We start from the raw sequence: 19,889 nt of genomic DNA on the forward strand, positions 1-19,889 counted from the left end.
TGGTGTGGATAGAGTTCTCTTTAGGTAATGTTTCCCAGAACCATCTAGGATTAGTCATGATAAGCCTCAGGGCAGATCTCATAAAATACTTTTTCCACTTTTTGACAGTACAAGCATATTTCTTTTCTAGTACAGTGTCTACATATTTTGCATTCTATTGAAAATCAATCCTATTACAAAAAACCGAATGTAACTGTAATTCTTTCATTTGAATATAACTATGATTCTTTCATTTGAATGTTTATTAAAGATTTGACACAGTATCCAAAATTCTCAGAATATTTAAGGAAGGGCCACTGAGAATTTTGAATCCAATCCTGAATTAGAGGACCACTTTTTTTGTTATTATTATTTAGTATTACTACAAGACAGATATCATATCATCCTATTTCCGTTGTTCGGGTGTGTAAAATAATGGGCGAGTTAAAAACGCTACATTCCTATTATAGAGGGCCTTCTTCATTTGGGCACCTTCAGGTTATTTGCTCTGTCTACCAATCCGATTGGGAAATAAACAGATTTTTCCAATAAACAGATGCGGAAAATTCTGGGTTCACAGGGGTGGCATAGATGGAAAATAACTCAAATAGATCAATAACCACTACAAACTCAGGAAACACTAAAATAAAACCAACTAAGCACATCCATGAAAAAAAAAAACTGCAAAACAACATCAAAATTAATAGTTCTCTCAACTGGAGGAAATATTTTGCAAGTCCAAGTAAAATGGCATATTAAACATAAAAATTATCCATAAAACAAAACATTTCTAAAGTAAACCATCAAGGAATTATCACCACTGAAACAAGGTTTAGTCAAATAAACTAAAACCCATGTCATCATCCGACTCCTCAGCCGGCTCTTCCTTCTTGTCTTCCTCCTTGGCAGCAGCAGCAGCTGGGGCACCACCAGAAGCAGCTGCTGCAACAGGGGCAGCAGCAACAGCAAACTTGCTAGGATCCTGCATTTATTCTCAAAACAATTAATCTATTGAACTAAGGATGGGACTTGACTATATGTGAAAGAGTGAGAGCCTAACTAATGCTGAAGAATCAAATACCTTTAGGTACTCCTTAACTTTCTCTGCCTGAGGGAAGGAATACTCAGTAGCAACAGCAACTGCAAGAACGTTCTTGTAGGCATTGGCGAACATGTGTGGTGCAGCAGCTAGGGTTGGATATGAGATAGCAAGCGACAGTGATGTCACCATAGAGACACCAGCAAAGAACTTCCCAATCAGGTCCTCATCAGTAAGATCAAGGACTTCAGGGCTGAAGACAGACCCGTCATCATAAACTTGAAGAACAACGAGGCCATAAGAGAATGGCCTTATGCCAAGCTTTGCAAGGAGGGCAGCCTCAGAGGACCCAACCTTGTCACCCTTCTTAATAAGCTCAACAGGGGTTATAATTTCGACAGTTCCTTTATTAATCTTTGTTGGTATATTCAACACCTGAAAGATAATGAGATAATGGTGTAAGGACAAATGTTTCATACAAATAGAAAACCAAATGAATTTTAAGACAAGATTACAAACTTGGAAAAAGGACGTCTGCGATGGATCCAGACCGGTGTTGCCCGGAGGGACAACAACATCAATTGGTGCTACCAAACCAACACGAGCAGGAGCCCCAACCTGTTTAGTTCAAAATTGTTACAACCAAGTTAGTTAAACTTCAGAATAGGATAAGGCATTTAGAACATGATTTTAAGACATCCTCAGCCTCAAAAAGAATGATTCAGATTTCAAAAATAACAAAAACAAAACAATCACCTTGCTCACTAAGCAAATGGTTAAATGGAACAACCAATAACTTAAGCTCATTCAAGTGTTACTTGATTAATTTATTCTTTTCTGTATATAGTAAATAAAGACCACGATTCACAAGTTGTTAGTTCTTCTCACATCTATGCTTAATATAGATAACTACCTTATAGTTAAAATTACACTATTTGAATAGATTAGATAAAAAAAAAAGTTTCATTTATAGAATTTTTAACAGGTTATAGCTTATCAACAAAATGGGCTATTAATATTATCAATAAATTATAAATATTAATTTGATATCTTATCTACAAAATAAGCAATCCCCTATCAATTCTATTAATCATTGATATGTAGAACTCGGCTTGTTTAATATTACAAGCATATATAGTTAAATATATGTCATTCACAAGGGCTTGCTCATAAATTAATTTTCTCCTCAAATAAATAAAACTAAGGAACCAAACATCTGATTAAAAGTAAAAAAATTTACCTTGTACTTGGCGACCTCTTCACTGACCTCCTTCAAATCACCCTTGGTGAAAATCAGACCCACGTTGCCCTAATAAAAATAAAAAAACCAAACAAAACAGAATTTTTAACTATGAATGAAACAAACAAAAAAAATGAGAAAGAGAGAGAGAGAGAGAGAGAGAGAAACTTACGACAAGGAGAGGAATGAGATTGAGGAAGGCATTGTTGCCAGTGTTATCAGCATGGATCCTGATAGACCTCTTCATCATGGTGTTTTTACCCATGAGAACCACCGAGTCGCCACGTAGACCCTTGCGAATATTCTGTAGCTGGGTGGATCCGACGTTGTCGGCCGCCACAATAAGGATCTGGTTGTACTCGTCCAGCAGCTGGCATAGCTTGGAGTCGTATGCGATCTTCTTCTCGGCTTTTGATGGCTTGTGCACCATTGTTACGATGGAGATGAAGAAAGATGTTTTGGGTTTTCTAAGGCTAAAATGAAAAAACCTGCGAGAAAATGAGCAAAATCGAGGGCCAAGACGAAGCTCTGTGCTCGGTCAAGGCGGACAGCGAAGCGGCGCCGTCTCTTTAACCTCTGATTCTAGTAAGAGCTTTAGGGTTTGGGGAGGTTTTCTGAAGTAAAAGAAGCTCGTAGAAAATGAAGAGTAGAGAGGTTGGGATTATATATGTGGTGGGAAGTGAGATGAGGATTAGGGTTTTTGAGGATGATTTGGATCTGACGGTTACGATGTTTTCTTTGTTTGGATCTGACGGTGATTAAATGGGGTCTTAATTTGGGAATTTTAGTGGGCTTGTGGTGTAAATTGGGCCTGCAGAGTGGCTCAGTGGGTCTAGCATTATTGAGAAATTACGTCTGGCTTGACCAAGCATTAGGCCCAATCTCAAGACAGAAAATGATTAGGTTTTGAACTAATGCTGTAGCACTCAGTTTTGTTATCGAACCTTTTTTTTTTTTTTTTTGGGAGTCGATTTTTTTGTTATTGAATTTTTAATCTTGTGTCAATTTAGTGGGCTTCATTTAAATATCGAGTGGTTGAAAATAATAAATATTTTTATTGTATTGTGAATAGTTATTAACATGTAGCTAATTTTTATAGTTAATAATAAAAAAATATCAATGGGTTTGAAGAAGGAACAACGTATTTAATTGTAATAGTTAAATTTGCGGTATTCAATCAGATCTAGTGAAAATCTCTTGATCTCCAACGAAATATACTGAAAGTATTCTTCGTCGTCATTTTTATTAGGTTTTGATTAGATCCAACAGTCACTTGTGAATAACTAAATGGTTGAACAATTGCTTCTCTTTAATCGACAGCAGGTCTTGTCCTTTACCTCCCAATGTGATTGAGTCTACTCCAAGTTCAGTCCAAAACTAATTCAAATCAACTCGTGAACACCTCTAGAGAAATCACTTGTGAGTTTCCTATATGTTACATTTAAAATTTTGCTTTGGGTTCATATCACATTACACTAGTTATTAACAAATTTATTAGAGTAATGAAAGATGAAATCATAAGTGAATACTCTTTATTGGCAATATAGTTTTAGTGAATGAAATTAGACATAGAGCCAATACATAGATGGATGCTCTAGAATTTAAAGACTTTTGGCTAAGTATGTATAAAACACAATAGATGAAATTGAAGTTTAGTAAATTGAGAGAAAATAATAAAGGAGCTATAAACTTGATGATCAATAGATAACAAATAGAAATTATTTTTGATATCTTACTTCAATAATTTACAAAGATCGAATAATATATGAATCATATGTTAAGAACATGGTAGGCAACATAGAGAAATGCATCGAAAGTATTATATGATGAATACTTGTTAATTTAAATGGAAATAATTACAAAATTACGATGTTTTGATTCAAGAAAGATAAGCGATAATAGGTATAAGAAGATCTAAAACAGCACACAAAAAGTTTTTTATTTTTTTAAAGAAAAATAAAAAGAAAAACATAATGCTAACTATTGAAGCAATGAACAATATAATTTTGGGGGACAAGATCTTTTCCTTTTGAATTTTTCATTTCCATCCCAATCTTATTTAGATATAAGACGTGTGGAATTTAAAAATTAAATGTGAGGATGTGCGACGCGTGATTATTATTAACTTATTAAGGGTGTATTTGTTTACCAAAATCTAGTTTTTTAAACCCTTAATTCTTCATAAGTCATAACTTTTTGAAAACAAGATTTATGAAAATAAAATAAAATAATAAATTGGGCCTAATAAACATAATTAGGTTGTTAAAATGTTGTTCCTCAAAAAAAAAAAAAAAAAAAAAAAAAAAGAAGAAAAAAAAAAAAGAGAAAGAAGTTGTTAAAATGTAATTTTACCAAGTAGGTGTTGAGGGGTCCATTCTCCATTCCAACCCGTTTAGGTTGTTATGTAAAAAGAAATCGAAGTAGTTAGATGAACAGGGCCACGAAGCCCAAATCCCACACCATCACCAATCCAACACTGCGAAAATTTCACACGAGTAGCTCCGGTCAGCTCGCGATACCAACACCCACTCACCGACACCAAGCGCTAATCACGTGCATATATATATATATATTGTTCTATTGCGTCCGACAACAGTTTCATTTCCGACCAATACAAGAAATGGCGTCCACGTACAGAGATCGGACGGCGGAGTTCAGATCACTATCGGAGACTCTGAAGAAGATCGGAGGAATCACAGCCGTTCATCATCAACAACCCGAAAACGACCTAGCTTCATCGAAACCATTGACAACACCACTACCACCACCAGCAGTAGCAGCAGCAGCAAACTCTTCTAGATCCGAATTCAAGAAGAAGGCCTCGCGGATCGGGTTGGGGATCCAAGAGACCTCACACAAGATCACAAGGCTCGCCCAATGTAAGCTTATCTGTATTGTATTCTATACTGCAATAGTTTATCTGGTTGCTGCCAAAATTAGTTGGTTAAAGTTAAAATAACAAAATAACAACCAAAAAAAAAATGTAAACGACATGTCGTAGAAGGTATAACCTCTCTGGTTCAAACTTAGTCTTATTGGTTTATGCTAGAGATAGATCAAATTTTAGTACATATGTTCTTATGTTTTGTAAATCGATGTGTTATGTTATCCATTACAAGAAAGTAAGCCAGCTTGTTGTAATAAAATTGATAATAGCTTTAGCATTTTCCATAGGAGAAAGTATCTTACGCAATAGGTGTGAAACCACTTCATGAAAGAGATCTTATAAAACTAGAAACATAAGTTGTATAAAATGTTGTGTCAACTTTGTTCTCCGATGTAGTCGAGGGGTTGGCAAAAATAAAAAAAACGTTTCAATGAAGCCTTGACAGGGCAATGGTTATGGTGATTTGGGAACGAGAGAGATATGCTTTGGAGGAGGGTGATAGAAGTTAAGTATGGATGTGATTGGGGGAGCTGTTGCTCTAATTCAGTACCTGGCCCGTATGGAGTGAGTGTGTGGAAGACCATTAGGTAGGGTTGGCCTATGTTTTTGCATTATATTCAGTATGAGGTAGGTGATGGGTTTAGAGTGAAGTTTTGGCAGGATGTGTGGTGTGGGAGGAGTTCTCTTTAGGTATGTTTCCCAGATATCTAGGATTAGTCATGATAAGGAGGCTTATGTGGCGGATCTCATGAAATTCTCTAATGCGGTTCTCTGTTGGGATTTGTCTTTTATGAGAGTTGTTCAAGACTAGGGACTGGAGTCGTTGTCGAATGTTACGGATGTTATTTATAGTGCTCCTTTGCGTGGGGGTTGGGATGATAAGATGTGTTGGAGACTATCCAAGAGTAGAGTAGGGGCTTTGAGGTTGAAGGCTATTACTGGGTTTGACCCATTCTATTGTTCATTCATTTCCTTGGAGGAGCATTAGGAAGCCGAAGGTCCCTTCTAGAGTTGCATTCTTTGTGTGGATTGCGGCATTGGGGAGAATTTTGACAATTGACTATTTACGCAAAAGGCATATTTGGATTTGGATTGGTGTTTTATTTGCAAATGTAATGGGGAGAAAGTGGATCATTTGTTGCTTCGCTGCCCTATTGCAATGGAGTTATGGTCAATGATGCTTGGATTGTTTGCAGGTTCTTTGGTGATTCCGAAGTCTGTTGTTGATTTACTAGCATGTTGGCAAGGGAGGTTTGGCTGACATCACTGGTGTTGTTTGGAGGGCTGCTCCTCATTGTATGATACTATGATGTGGTGCCTTTGGAGGGAGAGTAACAACTGGTGCTTTGAGGATTCTGGTGCTTGGATTGTTTGCAGTTTCTTTGGTGATTCCAAAGTCTGTTTTTTGATTTACTAGCGTGTTGGCAAGGGAGGTTTGGCTGACATCACTAGTGTTGTTTGGAGGTTTGCTCCTCATTGTATGATACCATGATGTGGTGCCTTTGGAGGGAGAGTAACAACTGGTGCTTTGAGGATTCTGAGTGGCCTTTACCAATTCTAAATTTATTTTTCTTCCAAACATTGTTAGACTGAATGTATATTGTGGGAACTATGTCTCTATGTTTGGTTTGTGATTTGTTTGATCATTGTAATTTGCATGATTGATTGTACCGTTCCCCAATTTGCATGATTGATTGTACTTGGGTGACTTTTTTTTTTTTTTTTTTGGTTTCAATAAAATTTATTACCAAAAAAAAAACACAGTTGTGTCAACTTTTGAACATATCAGAAAAAAGTAGTTAAATTATTTATCTATTTTATTGTTGACATGGCACTAACCACATTTATCGTTACGTCAGATTGTAAACTTTTTGTAGTAAACTTGGTAGTAAATTTTAAGTATTTTCCCTTGAAATGTAGTCCTATGATTTTTGGACTAAACACTTTGTGTAATTCACCGTTGTTGGGTTGACCATAATGCTTTATGATTATAACATTTCATTCCTTGTTTCTGCCCCTTTATAACTGTACTGAGTTATCTAACTTTGCTCAAAAGAAAGAGGATGCTAAAGAAAAGAAAACTTTATAGTGTCTAGTTTGGCGAATGCTTATTTTCCAGTTGGATCCAAAAGCAATTAAGATCTTATAGAGCTGGATGATACTATGCTGACCCTAGGTTTTGCTTTGTATGTTTATATTGATGTGCAGTGGCGAAAAGGTCAACAATGTTTGATGATCCAATTGTGGAAATACAGGAATTAACTTCTCTGATAAAGAATGATATTACGACGCTGAATGTAGCTCTTTCAGATTTACAAACCATTCAAAACATTGAAATAGCGGATGGGAAGTATTCTGAGGATAGAGTCGGACATTCCACGGCAGTTTTTGATGACTTGAAGAGCAAACTTATGGGGGCTACAAAACAGCTACAAAATGTTTTGACAACAAGAACAGAGGTTTATTTCAATAAGCACCTACCTTTATCGTTTACTCTTTTTTTATTTTTTGTTTTATTTTAAACATTTGCAACTCTTAATTATTTGAAAATTGCCCCCTACAGCATATCAAGGCTCATGAAAATAGGAAACAAATGTTTTCCAAGAATGCATTAAGAGAGAACCCTTTTCAGCATCATGCAAAAACTGTGACTGAGCCACCCCCTTGGTCCAATTCATCAAATGGAGATGCAAATGCACAACCATCAGCGTAAGTATATACTATTTAAATTTAAGGTGCACATCAATTATTATATTGATTTACCACTTTCCCTTTGCCTATCTGCTATAAAGAATTCTCACATAGGCTCAGATACTACCCTTTTGAAAAATACTAGTTCAGCGTAAGTATATACTATTTAAATTTAAGGTGCACATCAATGATTATATTGATTTACCACTTTCCTTTTGCCTACGTGCTATAAAGAATTCTCACATAGGCTCAAATACCACCCTTTTGAAAAATACTAGTTCAGCGTAAGTGCATACTATTTAAATTTAGGGTGCACATCAATGATTATATTGATTTACCACTTTCCCTTTCCTATGTGCTATAAAGAATTCTCACTTAGGCTCAGATACCACCCTTTTGAAAAATAATAGTTTCTAGTGTACTAGAATCTGGTATTTTGGTAGTGTAGAAGCTTCCCTGAACACTATATTTATCAGCCATTGGATGGGCTAACAATCTAAACAAGTATAAAAATACATGTAGTTGCATTGCTGACCAGTTTAGAAGCTCTAGGTTTATAATTTTCTAGTAAAGTATTTAATGATATCTAGGAGGAACTCAGCTGGGACAGAAGATATGAAGAAGATATTAGTCAAGATGAAATTTCGTCTTTAAGATGGATTGTCATCACTTAGCAGTGCTGAATACTAAAAGTTTACTGTCCAAAGGAATTGTCATGTATTAATTGGAATTTAGGATGTAATAATATTCTTTCTGTTAGGCTAGATTTAGGCTGAAGACTTTTCCAATCTCATCCCAGCTCATCCCTTTACTACTTCTGTCAATGCCAAGGGCAAGTGTACAACCATTTTGTTTTGACATTTATTTGTTTTGAAATTTTGAATCCTGTCAAGACACAAACTTGTTGCTTGATAATTAAAACTAGCATAACACCTCAAACCATCTTACTGATCCTCATCTTCATGTGCTTTTGAAGCTGTCCTAGTTTATGTTTACAGATGCTGCTTCAGTAGATTTGCTCAGGGTATAGTTGAACAATAATTTAATTGTATGCTAGTCATATCATAAAGGTTTAATACAAAAAAGTATTTAAGCATAATTTACGTGTCTGATATGGCAGCAGATCCAAATTAGAAGGGTGTCATAATGAACCATATATAATCCGGTCATTGTAATTCTGTTTTAGGTTGAAGGTTTTAGATTAGACTTAATCACAGAAGTCTTAGCCGTTAGAAATGATAAATCTATCTGTGTAGAAGTCTACGAGTGTAACTGTCTTTCTTAATGCTTGATATTCCATTTATTTATGAAACCTTAATTGATGTCAAACAAATTTACCATTTCTAGAATAATAGGGCTTCCACAGGTTATTGCTGATAAATGATACTTGTTATATCTCTCTCTCTTCAATCAGATTGCCACAAAATGGAGTTCAAGTTGGCAGCCAGCTGAGGTGTGTTTCATGTGACTCTACCACCCTAGATCAAGTTTGACCTTTTTACATTTTGTGTAGAGCATGTATTTTTGTGTTTGACCATGTTATTTGATATTTGTGATCTCCACTCACGGACACATTATAACGTTCTTTTTGTCATTGGTCTTGCATTTTTTTTTTTTTTTTACTTATCAAAAAAATCCATGTAGAGAGCACTTTCTGGAGCCATTTAAGCTGGCTTTGAATGGCTTGCTTCTGGTTTTTCTACTCTTAGTTTCTTTGTTAATAGTTGAGCAGTCCCCCCCCCCCCCCCCCCCAACCTCACATTTGTCTTTTCTCTCCCTTTCTCCCTGGGAGTTCCCCTGCTTTCATCAGCCATCCTGGTGCTGTCTAACTTCTGCCTTTTTTTACTGATACTATTGAAAAGGCTCTATGTAGGGCCTTCATTATTTTGTACAACTTCCCCACTTCCAAGCTCGCTTGATTATCAAAATGGCAACCACCAAAATCATATTCAATAATTTTGCATATTTAGTTTTTTTTTTTTTTTAATTCAATAGTTACAATGACCCACTAGGAGATTTCAATTGAGCTACAAGGCTCTTGGCAATTTGCATATTTAGTTTCATGATTTATCTGTTTCCCTACCATGGCAATAACTTGAGTTTGCTTTTGTAATGTAACTGATTTTACATATATGATATAATATTGCCAAATCAGACGAAGGTTAGCTGTTGAGAATACTCCATCCCAGCATATGGAAATGTCAATGTTACAGCAGGTGGTTCCAAGGCAGGAAAATTATGCACAAAACCGGGCAGTTGCTCTTCACAATGTGGAATCCACTATTTCAGAACTCAGTGGGATCTTTACACATTTGGCTACAATGGTTGCACAGCAAGGGGAACTAGCAATCAGGTTCGCCTTTTTGCTTCAATGTGTGATGTCTTGACTAGTTGCCTTATAGTTTGGAATTTATCTGTTTTAGATGTATTAAATTGGAAAAAAAAAAATGAAAACCATGGAAAGTATTTAATTTGGTTAGATTTCAAACTTCAAGTCCTGTAGCATTTGACCATCCCTGATTGTTATGAGCAGGATTGATGATAACATGGATGAGTCACTGGCAAATGTTGAAGGTGCTCGCAGTTCTCTTTTGAGGCATCTTAACCAAATATCATCAAATAGGTTGCTTATGATAAAGATATTTGCCATTTTGATATTTTTCCTTGTGTTATTCATTTTCTTTGTGGCATAAATGTCATTATGGGAACCAACATACAATTCTTGCTGCATGGGGTTTCCAGGCTTTCTCCATGTCCATCTATTGGCTAACTTGTCAGGAATAGGTTACCTTTATGTGGGAATGAGTAGGCTCACTTATTGTGTATATTTACTTGGCATTTCCATTTTACAATTTTTTGCTATATCTTGTAAAAGCTTCTAGCTATCTCTAGAGAAGCATATATATAGCAGTATTTGTTTTTGAGTTGTGTGCATTCATCAAGTGATTGAGCTTGGAAATGTATATGTGATTGCATATTAATATTGATACGAAATTTTGACAACATTATGTGATATTGTCTTCAATCCTTATAAATACCAGTGAGCATCACTTTTTTATTTCCTTCTTGAGATCATGGGGGTTGTCTCTACTATACTCCTTCGATAAAAATGATTGGGTCTGAATTTAACTCTCTCCTTCTGACGATTGTATCATTATGCAAGCTGATATATGCAAAATACAATGACTTCAGGGTAGTTTAGTGGTTAGATGTTTCAAGCTTGCTTGAGGAATAGTCTGTGAGTTTGGATCTTCTTTGTGCTCATTCGCAGTGGGCAGTGACCTGGCAGTGCAAGATGAAACTTTTGCATCTCAATTTTCAAATTTAAACCAAGGATAGCAGGAAGAACCTTTCAGTCCTCAAGTAGTTAGATAGATGGTTCTCATGTAGATAACTTCAGTGACTTGTTTTATTTTAATCTTATAGCCAAGTGAGCAGATTACCGCAGCATTCACAAAGCTCTTTTGAGAGTTTTGAATCTGCATCTTAGGCATAAGATATAGATTTGGATTTTCTGACACAATACATTTATACGCGTTTTTAATACATTTTTTGTACTTGAATATACCAGAAAATATCATTTGACGTAAACATCATTGGCGTATGACTTATGAGCAACCTAAAGCACACATGATTTCTTCTTCTTCAGATGCAAAAACTTTTGAGCAGTTTTGTATTTGTAATTAGTAATCATGTAGTACATTTGTCTTTATTATAGAAACTGATATTTTTTTTTTTTTTTTTTGAGAAACAGAAACTGATGTATTTTGAGCCTAAGATTGGCTTCGATCTCTCTCTAACCTAATTCTTTTGTTACCTAAGCTGAGGCCATCCAGGGTCTCAAGCCAAGTTTGGCCAGTCAGAGAACTTTATAAAACATATTAAGGAACCTAGTGCATAGTAGTATTGAAGAACTGAGAAACATGTTTGTGGAGCAATTCTGGGTCATCAGACAGCTATATCCCTACACACATCTACTTTTTTTATTTTTGCACTGTTTCAGGAATGAGTTAAACTGTTTGAGGTGGAGTTGTCTAATCCTTTAAATTTTGTAATTATCACAATTTCATAAAATAGTGTGCCTTGTGTGTGGGGAACAACTTGGACGGGCATGCTCACCCATGGACTAACATGTTGAGTCACTTCTTAGATGTCTCCTCCATTAAAAAGCCTTGGAATCAATCAACTCCTGAATGGGCTTTTTTACCTAGTGCTAGCAATTACTTTCGGTGGGCTAGTGACTTCTGAGTCCTTGAGTCCTCTTGTCATCATTTCATCATTTGGGCACGTGAGTAGGATTTGGCAAGTTACTGAACTTGAGCAAATAGAAGAGTGTGTTTGGAGGAAGCAAGAGCTTTACAGTTTATAGCTCAACTTATTGGCATTTTTTGGTGTTTCAAAATATTCAGAGTTTAAAAACCCTTGACCCCCATATCAAATGACCAAGAAAAAGTGTTTGTTTTGAGTAGTTTATTTTTGATGACTTATTTTGTTTAAAAAATAAGCTCTATTTAGGAGGGAACGGCAGAAGGTGAAATTTAAGAACTCATTCTTAGCAAAATTAGCTAAAAGATAGGCTTTGGTGAACACACCTTAAATGCTTTTGGATTAAATGCTCTCTAACCAGCTTCTTGTGCACATAAAAAACCCCAAGGTATGGCTGATTATAATGTGAGATTTTAAGATATTATATTTGAAATAGACTCAAGTTGTGATTGGCAAGTGCTTTTGGAAAACCGGGTTGCTAATTGCTATTAGTACCTCAAGGTTATGTCTTATTGCTTAACATCCTAGTACTAGTTTCATGCTTCACTAAGCAGCTATAGTAGGCTTATATTCCTATTCTTTTTTATTATTAAATTAAAAAAACAAAATGAAATTGGAATTTTTTGGTCCTGTTAATATATTTATGCAAATCATTTTTTTTTTTTTTTTTTTTACAGAAACTAGAATATCAAATTCAAAAAAAAAAAAAAAAAACTATATATACTGTATAGTATTTAGGTAGCCGCCAAATCACATTTTCGTGTGGTATCATTTGAGCACAGCATTCTAAACAGATGGTGGAGGAATCCACTCACATCCTTTTTGGCAAAGAATATTCTTTTCCATTTGAATGCTTTGCCAGTTTCTTAATGTCTATTATTGTTTGCCACATCTAATAGTGGAGAAATGAAAGAGGAAAAGAACGTGCTAGACAAGCCAACATTCAAAACTGTGACTAGCTTTTCTTACGCATATCCAAAGGAAAACTCTATTTTACATGATTAAAGAAATAACATTTTGTTTTGGTAATCAAACAGGCTTTGGCAATTATGAATTCATGAATTACATATTGGGAGAGATATATATTAGGGACTTCCTTTTCCGAGCAACTATCTTTTTTGCTCATGAAAAGGATAATAATCTTTACCAAAGCCTTCAAATATAGAGAAAGAGATGAAGTAAAAAGCTGGATATAAAGGTGAAAGTTGATTTTATACGTAAAGAGCAGAAAAGGAAAAAGACCCAACTTTTCTTTCTTTTGCAGTGTATAAGATAAGGCTTTTCCATGTTACTAAGAATCTTTATTTTTACGAAATTTCTGAAAGAGTTTAAAAAGTATTGTGGCCCTTAAGTTCTTCTGTCTCATAAAGCGTTTCCAATAATCTTATTATCTTACATTATTGTTGATGACTCAATTTTTTAGTCTCCTAATCCTAAGTCCCAACAAAGTCGCGGCTAACCTGCAAAAAAAAAAACAAAGTCGCGGCTAAACAATGATGGTATGAAATGGAAACGGATTAATCAAACTTCTTTCCAATTATTGTGAAATGGAGATTTTACATTTTATTTTTCATCTTTTTAAAGTTATCACTTAAAATCTTATTAAACTTTGAGAGATAGTTTCAACTTTTTTTTTTTTTTGGTAAACAGACGATTCAATTAACAACTAAGAAAAAACAAAAGGATCAGGACACAGCCTGTCAAAATACATCCCATTGAGGTCATCCTCAAAAACACTAAAAATGTCCACAGGCGGACTAAGAAAGGAGGAAAAATCAGCATCAAGAGTAAAGCTCAGCCTAGCAAGACTATCAGCACATCTGTTCACTTCTCTATAGCGTCTGCTCTTGCTAATTGTTTTTTATCATCAAATCAAGATACCCATTGGTTTTTAGTGTAGTTGATGGTTAAGTTATAAATTCAAATACAAAAGACTTTACCAGATGAACTTACTAGAATCCACAAAATCCTATTAAATAATGTAATTCTATATTTACATTATAATTTATAAAATTTTAAATATTTATAATGAAATAGTCAATCTCCAATCTCCATTTAAAAATATCCTAATACCTTTCTTAAAAAGGCTATTTTGGATCACCCACGGCATAAAAATGTGGACACTGGACACTGGTAAAGCCGAAGCCGACGTGGGATAAGATTACAGTATTTATTTGGAGCTGAAAAGACAAAATAGGAAGCTGGGCTTGGAAATTGGGTCGGTTTGGTATCAGACTATTGGTGTTTGTTTAAGCCTGAGTTGAGATTGAGACAACTAAAGTTAAGTCCAATTATCTGTGACTGTGAGGTAACTAGCTCCCCATGCCAGACCCAGGAGGAGGATAAAGGAGAAAACCACAGCAACATAGAACATTTACTTAGGTAATTATATAAATAAAATAAAATAACCAAACCTAGGTAGGCTAGGTTGTAAGTTTCCAAGGGTTTGAACTTCATGTTGTCTTCCTTCCAAAGGGAGTTAGGGTTGTAAATGAACCAGGTATTAAAAGTTTAAGGTTGTTTATTTAGTTTTGTTTCAAACACGAATTAAGGTTGAGTTCATCACCTAATTAGTTATATGATCAACCTTATTTCAATTTCTTGCTAAACAAATTCTAGCTTGTTTTTTGAACAACTTGTTTAACTTATTTATTTCCCATATATGTTGAATACCACAACAATCATTTTTTTTTAATCCATTCACAAACCTACACTAATAATTAACAAATAAATTATTGTTGAAATTATATTATTTGAGTTAAAGAAATAGAATCACTTTTGTTACCAACTTATAAAATTTACATTCACGAATTTTTTATGGTATAAATTTACAACAAAATAGGCTATTTATATGATCAATAAATTTAAAATAATAGATAGAATCATATAAAAAATGACTTGATTTATTTACATTCTTAAAGGAAATCATTTTGTGAATATATTCTTTCAAATTCTTCGAGATTTAGTCTACTTAGTGTAATATCTTGAAACCCAAACCCCCACCCCTCGTCCTCCAAAAACAAAAAACAAAACAACAAAAAAACAGGACTAGTGTTTTTTTTATTTCATATAAGAAGACTAGTTATGGCATCCCCAACTCCAAATTAAAAAAAAAAAAAAAAAAAGAATCCTTTTAGATTTTTTTATTGTAACTCCAATCAATTTTTTTTCGTAATGAAAAAGTAGTCGTATCAATTTATTAAAAACTAGAGAAGTGATATGTTAAAGTAGAAATAATAAAAATATGGAAGGAACCACGCCAAAAAGCACGGTCCTTCATATGCAAAGCAGGCTTTGCCAAAACGTCCGCAATTCTATTGCCTTCATGATCCACGCGTTTAACATCTAAACCTGGAGTTTTTTCAGGTTACTCTACACTTTACATATGAACTATCCTACCTACAAGCGAATGTTGTAGGTTACTCTATAATTTCACGGTGAAGCTACCTTAAAAATATTGGAGGATTTTGATACACCAACCGAAAAAGAAAAAGAAAAAAGAAAGATCATTATTTGGGATTAATCATTTCTAGCATAGGAATGACATTATCATAGCCTTTCCTGATTACACTTTTTTCCATCTTCTGGTGGTAGGTAAAGGACCCCAATTAATTATTAATTAAACTTATGCCAAAATGGAAGTAAAAGATTTGAGTTTGGCATCAATCATTTCCAGTATAGGAAAGAGATTACCTTCCCGGATCATTCCACTTTTTCCGTTTTCTGGTAGTAGGTTAGGATCCTAATTAATTATTAAACTTATGCTGAAATTGAAGTAGTGAAGTAAAATAAAAGTTAAAATTTACTGTTTTTTTATTATAAAAAAAATAAACTTCTGTTGAAATGGACGCAGTGAAGTAAAATAAAAGTTAAAATTTACTGTTTAAGGAAAAAAAAAACATTTTCAGATACCATAAACTTAGCCTAAAATCATTGAGGTTAGATACTAAAAGATTAAGTGTTAGTTTGGCATGAGTTTAATGTACAATTTTGTTAATTTTCAATTTTGTCTAAAAATAATTACACGGGATCTTATATCTTGTCTAATATGAAAAATTATTGTGAACTCTTGGAATATGTCGCAATCCCTCCTCTCACATGAACGATAAGTTTCATGTGTATTTAATTATTGGGGCTTGCTATTTATACCATAGGAGGGAGTGCACCATTATTGTACTCCCAAAGATTTGTATAATTATTGGTTGTTCAGGCATATTAGACGAGTAATTCATAATATGACTTACTATTTATATGAAAAGAATGAGTAAGTTATTGTTGTACCAAAATGTATAAATTTTCAATACACAAGATTACTAAACGAAAATCTTGCTTAAACATAATGGATTTTTTTTTTTTTTAATGAAAGAAAAAGATAGGGGAGCAATCAAGGTGACTTCCCTATCTAGCCGTTATTATAGTAGTATTTTACTTACTGGGTCCAAGTGCACACATACGTTACGTGAATTGATATTTCTTTTATTTATATTTATTTATTGGTATGGTAAACTCAAATGCAAGTAAAGTCACCAAATGTTAGACGTAAGTCCATAAATCAAGTCCTTATATCCATGATAGATGGTGGAAGATGCCCATTGAAAAGACTAATGGATACTGATACCATGGAATTTTATCCCACTATGCCTAAAAGAAGCACAGCCTTGTGCAGTGTTTGATAATGATGCATTAGATACCCACTATAATAATAAGTAGACATATCGGAGACAAGCCCTTCAATTTTAGAATGCTAGTACAACAAAGAAAGAGGCAGAGCTGTTTGTTGTGGTCGCCATGTGTGAATGGTGGGATGAGATTTTGTTATGACTTTGTATCATTTGATGGTCCTTGCCTGCTTTGTTTTCTCTGTGCATATCAAATTTGATGTTACATTTCCTTGATTTTTGTGCAATAATGATGCCGCATTTGAGTTTCTTGCTAAGAAAATTTTGCTCCATAATGTCTGCTCATTAATCTTCTCAGAAGAAAAATCTTCAAAATGTGATTATTTCATGAATTCTCACACCTCTTAGATTAGGACGTGACTCACATTAAATTGTCTTCCAAAGGTTTATGAAAATCATTATCAAAGATATTACGAGATACCCAAATGCAATGAGCTCATCAACAACTAAGTTTGTGAAAAAAAATCTAATCACAAACATGTATGGTGCAAAATATTAATGTGTAATGTACTATCAACAAGACAACTGAATTATAAGAGGCGGTTTAGTTGGTTTGGATTTTCTTTTTACTTTAGTTAGATTTATGTGACCTACAAGTAACTTTTTTTTTTTTTTTTTAGTGTTAGTCTGTTTAGTTCAACTTATTTTCATTTTAAAAGAAAGAATACATTTTTTTTTTTAATTTTCATGAAAAACTATTATAAATTACAGGATACCAAAAAAATATGAACCAATTTTATACCAAACAAGAACTTTTCCATTAATTCCTAATGACTTTGTTAATTTTCTTCCCTAAGTATAATAATACCCCATGTCTAAATCATACTCTAGATCTAAAACCTACAGAAGCTAGTGGATGCCAGTAGGCCACACAGGCATTAGACTCCATCCCTGCTGGTTTTATATTTCTTGTCAATATATTCAAATAATTTTTTTTTTGGTAACGAAATAATGTAAATTAACTATTGTGCACTTCCATACTTCAACTTTTTAAAAAATCTTTCCATTTTCTTTTTACTCTTGAAATTTTCCCAAACAAGAGTCTAAATAGAGGAAAAGCTCTCCGACAACAACAAAGTTTTTTTCCAAAGGAATCTCCTTCAACTTATCATATGGTGAATAAAATAACTATCTACGTGTATTATTTAAACAAATCATATAAATCATTTAAAAAGCTATATGACTAAAAGTACACATGGATGGTCATTTCAATTACCACATAATGAGTTGAAGAAATTTTCTTTCAAATCGGTTTGGAGGTAAACTCTACCCCTCCGATAATGTCATCAAGATCTCTACATGACATTATTTGTTTCTCAAATATCCTCAAGTTTCTTGAGCTTAAGCTATATGACTCTACACCAGTTTCTTCTTCCTCAAGCTTATTATTATTATTATTATTATTATTATTATTATTATTATAATATATCAGTAATACTAATTATACAAGGTATGATAAGTTGTAAATTTAATTTGGAGAAATATTGCTTTTATAAAAATCCACTACTGATATACATATTTATTCACATCAATAACCCCCTCAATAATTATGGGGAAAAAAGTTTTAAACATTTGTATTCTAAGTATCTATTTTTTGATAGATAGGTTAATATCAATATATGGTGCCCATTCAATGAAAAAGTGTTCTCAATTACCATGTCAAAACACCTCTTTGGTGTAGGCAGTATGCATTTTAGATTTATTTGACTATAAGAGACACCAGTTAAATAAAGTGAAACCCACTTGTTTCTAAATATATTGATGATATATTTTCGATAACTCTATAATATATTATATGCAGTCATATCCCTTTTCTTTCTTTTCATGTGTCTCCTATTTCATTATTTCATTAGAATGCTCTCTATTTGTTTTTAAACAAAAATATCTATGTTTTAAGGATTACAAGTTAATTACAACAACTACAATAATTAAGAATGGGCCCCTAGCCCAAAATTTTCATAAGCTTAATCCTCGGCCCCATACCATACCAGTGATTAGTGATTACTAGTTAGTCATGCTGGTAAAAATTAATGATAACCTGTGACCGGAAAAAAAGAAAAAAGAAAAAGGAAATTAATGATAGCCCATTCTCTTATAAAAAAAAATGATAGCCCTATTCCACATGAATATGAACGGCCAGTGCTTTAAATCCAACCTATTTTTCTGTTTGATTACTAGACAATACAGTGTAATAAGAACGTGCCTCTTAACGTCCTTTTTTTTTTTGGGATTTTTTAATCCATAGAAATGTTTCTATTTTTCGTGTTTATTTATGACTATAAAATGATATCGAAAACCCATTTTCACCATTTGATTGTTACAAAAAAATCATTAAGTTTTCATGTTAGCATGGTGGCCATAGTGAGAGCTGTGGAAAAATTAGAACTGTAAAAGTAATTGCAGTGATAATTCAATAGTTATAATTTGAACTGTGAACATTTCTATTAAAAAATCCAAAAAAAAAAAAAAAACTGTTACAAGATTCATAACAATGAAAGAGTGACACATTAGAGAAATATATATATATATATATATATATATGTGTGTATATATATATATATTAACTCTTTTGGATTTTTTTTGTTGCTTCGGACAAGTTTTCTCTTGTCAAAATGGTCACTCTGATCACTCGCACCAACCACACCATAAAATATGAAAGACATTTAATTTTTTTGGAAAACAACTTGCGGTAGCTTAGCTATGAACAGAGATCATGTCAACGTAGACATCGCCAATCGCACAGTGCCACCACCAATAATCTATTATGCCAATGATTATTACGATAAATAAAAAGTGTATTACACACCTTTAAATTTGATAAATTGATGAAGCACTTTATTTTTTTAAAAATGGCCATGATAAAAGTTTCACGTCCAACCCAATACATCCTCTTGTCCTGTGTTCATAATTGTCCCAATGCGAGTGTGTATTTATAAACCAAAATTTGGGGGCATTGGAAATGGTATGAATAATAAAAATTGAATAGAATTATGACACTGCTACATGATGATTTATTTCGCAGCATTAGATACATAATTGAACCTTTAAATAAATCAACTTTGTGGGGACTTGGAACTAAAGCATGCCCTAGGATGCTTGTTCAGTGAC

General features: G+C 33.7%; 2 protein-coding genes across 2 annotated transcripts; one reads left to right on the forward strand and one right to left on the reverse strand.

Moving 5' to 3' along the window:
• Positions 1-661: 661 nt before the first annotated feature.
• Positions 662-2,909, reverse strand: LOC126697684 (60S acidic ribosomal protein P0-like). Its single transcript, XM_050394763.1, has 5 exons — positions 2,431-2,909; positions 2,259-2,327; positions 1,538-1,636; positions 1,061-1,453; positions 662-961 (listed from the first exon to the last, which is right to left on the reverse strand). The coding sequence occupies exons 1-5, from the start codon at positions 2,686-2,688 to the stop codon at positions 812-814; spliced, it is 969 nt and encodes a 322-aa protein (XP_050250720.1). The 5' UTR covers positions 2,689-2,909; the 3' UTR covers positions 662-811.
• A 1,707-nt stretch (positions 2,910-4,616) lies between these two features.
• On the forward strand, positions 4,617-10,926 carry LOC126697687 (syntaxin-31). Its single transcript, XM_050394764.1, has 6 exons — positions 4,617-5,137; positions 7,354-7,604; positions 7,709-7,854; positions 9,251-9,289; positions 9,992-10,189; positions 10,370-10,926. The coding sequence occupies exons 1-6, from the start codon at positions 4,687-4,689 to the stop codon at positions 10,527-10,529; spliced, it is 1,245 nt and encodes a 414-aa protein (XP_050250721.1). The 5' UTR covers positions 4,617-4,686; the 3' UTR covers positions 10,530-10,926.
• Positions 10,927-19,889: the final 8,963 nt, after the last annotated feature.

The sequence above is a fragment of the Quercus robur genome, chromosome 8 (assembly GCF_932294415.1).
Source record: "Quercus robur chromosome 8, dhQueRobu3.1, whole genome shotgun sequence".
Taxonomy (NCBI): domain Eukaryota; kingdom Viridiplantae; phylum Streptophyta; class Magnoliopsida; order Fagales; family Fagaceae; genus Quercus; species Quercus robur.

What these genes read in the sequence shown, in the direction of transcription:
- LOC126697687 (XM_050394764.1), top strand. Translation starts at nt 4,687, where the DNA reads ATGAACAGGGCCACGAAGCCCAAATCCCACACCATCACCAATCCAACA. An exon ending in GCAAATGCACAACCATCAGC is followed by an intron (nt 7,855 to 9,250) that starts GTAAGTATATAC and finishes CTCTTCAATCAG; the next exon opens with ATTGCCACAAAATGGAGTTC. An exon ending in CAAGGGGAACTAGCAATCAG is followed by an intron (nt 10,190 to 10,369) that starts GTTCGCCTTTTT and finishes TGTTATGAGCAG; the next exon opens with GATTGATGATAACATGGATG.
- LOC126697684 (XM_050394763.1), bottom strand. Translation starts at nt 2,688, where the DNA reads ATGGTGCACAAGCCATCAAAAGCCGAGAAGAAGATCGCATACGACTCC. An exon ending in AAGAGGTCGCCAAGTACAAG is followed by an intron (nt 1,637 to 2,258) that starts GTAAATTTTTTT and finishes TGAACTAAACAG; the next exon opens with GTTGGGGCTCCTGCTCGTGT. An exon ending in AAGTTAAGGAGTACCTAAAG is followed by an intron (nt 962 to 1,060) that starts GTATTTGATTCT and finishes GAATAAATGCAG; the next exon opens with GATCCTAGCAAGTTTGCTGT.